This window comes from Rhinichthys klamathensis, unplaced genomic scaffold (assembly GCF_029890125.1).
Source record: "Rhinichthys klamathensis goyatoka isolate OS25496 unplaced genomic scaffold, OSU_Roscu_1.1 h1tg000076l_1, whole genome shotgun sequence".
Classification (NCBI taxonomy): domain Eukaryota; kingdom Metazoa; phylum Chordata; class Actinopteri; order Cypriniformes; family Leuciscidae; genus Rhinichthys; species Rhinichthys klamathensis.
The window spans coordinates 596,839-602,838 of record NW_026606618.1 but is presented as its reverse complement, the minus strand read 5'-3'; the positions used below and the strand labels follow the sequence as shown (position 1 = coordinate 602,838).

The window sequence follows — 6,000 nt, the reverse complement described above, 5'->3', positions numbered from 1 at the left end:
AGATTACTATTACTATCCTTGTGGGGAGTGGGGCCATTTGTTGTGTCCCCACAACGTAGGGTTTACCAGGACCACACAATCTCTCTCTCTCTCTCTCTCTCTCTCTCTCTCTCTCTCTCTCTCTCTCTCTCTCTCTCTCTCTCTCTCTCTCTCTCTCTCTCTCTCTCTCTCTCTCTCTCTCTCTCTCTCTCTCTCACACACACACACACACACACACACACATTTATTTATTACTGCTATTAAAGCTATAGTATACTATATCATATTGGTGCAGGCCACCGCTGCATGTTGCACTTAATAACACCCTTTAGCCATGATTATATTCATAAAATGGCTATATTCATAAAACAGAAAACATGATAGAAATACAGTAATATTGCTGGTTGGTTATCAAACTTCTGTCCCACAGACCGAAGATGAACACATTTCACGCAATGGCAGAATTACCTTTGAGCTAAAAGTGTCAGTCTCTTATTGGTGGCTTCTGTTGGCTCCTGAATTTGAACATGGACTGACATGAGTACGTTTTTGTAGCTTTGCTCTCAAACCAAAGGTTGTGTGGGTCCAAACTGTGTAGATATGACAGAACTCATTATATGAAACATTCAGAGGAGAGTTTGGATGAAATCTGTCTCAAAGGCTCAGACTGCTTTTGTAAAACAAATGACTTTTTTTTTACCGAAATCCCAATATCAGCTTAAATTGCATAAGATGAAAAAAGGAAGAAAAGACCAAGACCACAATCAGCATTTATCTGACTGTATTTTACATTGTATTTAGTGTCTGTCTCATTATATTGTTTCAGTGCTCAGAATATGACTCATAAACAATGATTAACAGTATGAGTTTTGTTCACTTAATAACAGTCATAATATGTCACTGCAGAAATGTTTCGTAAACACTTTATTCTTTTCATTTTTACTTATATATCCATGTATCCATGTTTATACATAAATATATATATATATATAAAAGAAAAAGTAATACAGTATCTCTCTCTGTCTATACATTTTATACGTATTTATAAGTATTTGTGCGTATTAATATTGTTATGCTTAGAAAATCGCACATTAACCAAGCAACATGTTACTACAGTATATGTAGGCACTAGAGCAAGGACAGCTCATATATATATATATATATATATATATATATATATATATATTATGAACGATCAAGTATCACTTTGATACTAAAAACTAAAACCATAAAAACATACATGATTACTGATCTTCAAAATCTATGATAATAAATACACATTATTAAAGGTAAACTTTATATGCAGTGCTATCTTACAATGTCAAGTGTTTACTAATGCGTTTCAGTGGAAGAGCTGTTATATGGCAGAGTACTTTAGTGAGCAAGCTACCGGCTTCTATTTAAAGTAAGAGCAATCGTAAACAAACCCACAACACCTGCAAATGATTCACCGCAAACACCAAAGGGCCGAAACACCCAATGAGCTCATCACGCCATCATGATTATGCATCAGGGAATTATTCTTCAAGTGCTGTTTTATGTGAGAAATACATATTCATATAGTTTATATCAGGGAACACAGGTGGAATCTCATCCGTGGGGTGTTTTGCAAATGTTTTGCAGGTGTGGACGTCTTATTTAATTTCTTCGACTCAAGACTAAATGCTGAATATTTCCGTTTCCCCCTTCTGCTCAGCTGATATAAAATATAAACAGAAAAGGCAAACAAAAGAAGCCTAACACAAGTAGCCGTTACTGATGTCAATGGCGTTACACTGTCCGCTCTTGATGGTTAGAGTCTCCAGGGCGTCCTGCTGTAGGTAGTGAGGAACAAGGTGGTTCCGCCGCCTCCCGTTCCTACACACTTCCTCATCTTCATCCTCTTCCGCACTGGACGTGTTGCCGTTCACCTCCATGTCCAGTTCGTTGGCACCAAACGGGTCACTGCAGGACGAATACTCGATCTCCTCTGTGCAGGGCGGCTCGTCGTCCTCGAAACAACTGCCCGAATAAACACAAAGGTCATAAATTGGCTAGTAAGTGGTGTTATCGTGTTTTGGTTACTTAAAATAAAGCTGAAATAACATTAAATAAAAATATTAGATGAAAAACGAATTACAATTAGTCAAATAAAACTAAAATAAAAACCATTTAGAACCATTTTCAAAAATCAAAAACTCGTTCATAAATGCCGCATTTATAAAAAAGGGCCCTAGCATCTTTAAACTTGTGGCAATTATAAGAGAATTTTGTTGTTATTTCTATTTTATTCCATTTACATGGTATCCGCAAACAGTGACTGACTGTAGTAAAGTTGAAAGCAATACAGATTCAGAATCAGATTTAATAATGGAAATATTTAAATCTAAGCTGTAACTGATAATCTGGTTTATTTCTGATCTTTTTTGTTTTGGTTAATAGAAGTTCTGAATGGCTGGTGATCGCAATAGAGATGATAACCAAACCTAAACAGATGTTTTGTTCGTTTTTGGCAGAGTATGGAGGCATGACCTGTAAAGGCTCCGTCCTCTTCTGGAAAGTGAGGCGGGGAGCAGCAGCTCATTTGCATTTAAAGAGACATGCACGAAAACGGCATGTTTTTCCTTCCACTCAAAAATGTGGGACTCATTTACAACCAGTGTTGGGCAGTAACGCATTACAGTAACTCATACTGTAACGCATTACTTTTTAAATAAAATAACTCCGTTACCGTTACCATATGGTGCGTTTGTCCGTTACTTTTTTAAATTAATTAATTTTGGCTGAAGTGTAGCCTACAGCCTAACCTGTTTACAGCAGCGATGCATTGTTGGTGGTAGGGTTGCCACTCGTCCCTTAAAATACGGAATTGTCCCGTATTTACAAGTAAAATGACGCGTCCGTATCAAATCAATAAGGGACGCGATTTGTCCCGTATTTTACATAAGGCCCACACATAGCCTAGTTGGATAAAAACATAGGCTTTACTATACTAATAGCAAATAGCCTATAAATAAATCAATTTCACAATAATGTTACATTATGATTAGAATCAAATGAATTTTGTCAATTTTCTAAGCTTAGAAAATGCACATTTATACGGGCTGAATTTTATAGGCCTAAAATAAATATTGTTTAGTAATTATGTGAGTTACACTGCGCAAACTACTACCTACCGAATGAAGAAGGGTTGGCTCTCACTGTGCGTTCACACCGGACGCGAATAGCGCGTCAAATTCGCGTCTACCGCGTCTAGTTTGACGCTTGACCACTTTGTGTTAATTCGCGTGGCAATGGCGAAATTGACGCGCGTAAAAACAAAAGTTTGAAGCGAAATTTACGCGCGTCAGAGGCGAAATCCGGAGGCGAAAGTTTCGAAACCCGTTGGCGGCCATCTTTTTAGATGTTTATCGAGCATTAGCATTAGCATTATTCGAGAGAGTCACCGCTCGTATATGCTCTGGAGAGCAGAAACAGCTCCGTAGGGGACATCGTCGCTGTACTCGGGTCCACCAGAACCTCCGGAGGGTTTCAGGAGTTTCACAATTTGCTCCAGGAGCTAGGTTTGGTGGACCTAATGGTGAGGACGCTGACAAGGACAGCGTAGGCCGTATAAGCCCTCGGCCTCGAGTGGTCTAGCTATGCCTGTCGAGCCCGCGCTCTACAGCCCGGCGCGAGGTTCACCCTCGCCCGCATCCACCTAATCTGTCATTTATTTTTGTTTTGATAAGAAATGAAGCCAGCCTCCAAAAGTGATTAATCTGTCCTGTGATTTTTCTCTCTCTCTCACACATCACTGTCCAGACACGAACTTATATGTTGGTCTTTACATTATAATAATATTTCATATAATCTAGATATGGAATAAATAGCATTCAATGCAAAATGAATATGTCTCATATATTGAAATCAAGTTTTATGTGATAAAATATTTGCTTTGTTGTGCATTAGAACCACAGTCATATATTACAAAATAATTTATTGAAGCATCCAGATACTTCACCACGTGACAGCAGCAAGCAGCTAGGCTCCTGATTGGTTAACGCGGCGCGAATTGACGCAGAAGTTCAGATTTTTCAACTCGGGCGGCAGACGCGAATTCGCGTCAAACGCGTGAATGCACAAATAGCACTAACTAAATCGTTCGCGCGTAACGCGCTTAACGCGCCAGACGCTCAATTCGCGCCATTCGCGCGAACTTGACGCGCGAATGAGGCGTATTCGCGTCTGCCGCGCTCTACGCCTCATTCGCGCCGCAGGAATTTTTTACGCGCGTAACGCGTCTTTGCATTGACTTAACATTGAAATCACTCGCGCCTGACGCGCTATTCGTGTCCGGTGTGAACGCACCATCAGTCTCCACAGAACAAATATTCATTTTATTTTATTTTAAGTGTTCGCATTTATGAGGAAAAAACAATGTTACGAACGTGACAGTTCTCCGTTACGGACGCGACGCGCTCTGAAAGCGGCACTAAAAGATGCTTTAATACTCGCAGAGACATCAAACAGAAAGCACAAAACCATTCTTTAAAGTTAATTTCGTTTTGTATTAATTGTATCTTAATTTTAATCAATGTTTCATCAACCAATTGCCTGGATTTAATAAATAAGAAGTAAATATAGCAGACGATAGATAATCACGAAATGGTAAATAAAATGGTAAATGGACTGCATTTATATAGCGCTTTCACAGACCCAATGGCCACCAAAGCGCTTTACAATTTGCCTCACATTCACCCATTCACTCTCTCATTCATACACCGACGGGCGACGGCAGCCATGCAAGGCGCCATCCAGCTCGTCGGGAGCAGCTATGGAGGCGCCGGCGCGTGAACTGGAGTTCGTCTCATAAATGAACCGATTAAACCGAAACTCGGCGTATAAGGTAACCTACTTGCCTCACAGACATGTCTACTTTTAAACAGAACAATTCAAAACGAAAGAAAACAGACTGCAGACTGCTCTCTGCTTATGTAATCCGTATGAAATGTGCATTTCTCTCTGGCGCGTCTACTGCTGCGAAGATCGCGAGTCAGCATAGTGAGTCACCTCAGAAATCCTTGTGATATATTCAGTTTGTGCTGGTCTGATTTAAATAAAATAGTGTTTAAAAATTACTTTCTGTTTAAGTCAGTTTTGTGTTTGTATAGACCATAACGCATAAAAGGGCATTAATGGGAACATTAAAGAATGTTTTTTTTTTAAGTAACTAAAAAGTTACTTTTAACAGTAACGCATTACTTTTTGGTGTAAGTAATCAACAAAGTAATTGAGTTACTTTTTGAATGAAGTAACTAGTAACTAGTTACTATTTCTTAGTAACTAGCACAACACTGTTTACAGCATGATATAATAAATGATATGTGGGGTGTTTTGAGGTGAAACTTCACAGACACATTCTGAGACATATCACATCTTGTAATTTCAAACCCTGTACATGATACTAAAAAAACTACAGCAATGCATTTGAAAAAGGCCTTAGGTTTGAAGAAAAAAAAAATGAAGTGCTCTGTAAATCATCACTTCATCACCACAGAGCAAAATTAATTTGAACGGAAACGCATCGCTCTGTCCCCGCTGCTGCATCTGGCGAAGGACGCTGTGACCTTGAGTCTGCGGAGTGTTTTGATTGACAGTAAACATAAAGCCCAGTCACACTAATCAGATCAAAACCACAGGGATCCATGGAGAGCGTGGATGTGATGAGCAATCCGATTCGCCCGTCCTCGCCGCCGCCCGGTATGTGTGTGCGCGCACGTGTGAGTTTGTTTATCATTTTCTCTGCCCTGGGTGGAAATTAAAGGGAAAAAAATAACATCTGGTGTGCCACAATGTGAAGAACAACATTGTATTTCCCCCTCTTCATTATATGGGAAAGATGAGATGATGCTCTGGGTGAAAGACAGAGTGTGTGGGAGCGGTCTCATGAGACGCAGGAGACATGTCCCTTTCACAAACAAATCACGTCCTCTTGACTCGCAAAATGAACCAATTTGTTATGCGGTTGTCAGTGCGGCAACAGGTGCGTGTTACTCGTCT

General features: G+C 39.8%; 1 protein-coding gene across 3 annotated transcripts in view; it reads right to left on the bottom strand.

The window, feature by feature from the left end:
• Window positions 1-792: 792 nt before the first annotated feature.
• LOC130085185 (cytosolic carboxypeptidase 4) overlaps window positions 793-6,000 on the bottom strand; it is a 257,663-nt gene continuing 252,455 nt past the window's right edge. For all 3 annotated transcript variants that reach the window (XM_056250800.1, XM_056250801.1, XM_056250802.1), the window contains exon 24: window positions 793-1,980. In XM_056250800.1, coding sequence (XP_056106775.1) covers window positions 1,716-1,980 — 265 coding nt within the window. In that variant the 3' untranslated portion in view covers window positions 793-1,715. The remainder of the gene's footprint in view (window positions 1,981-6,000) is intronic.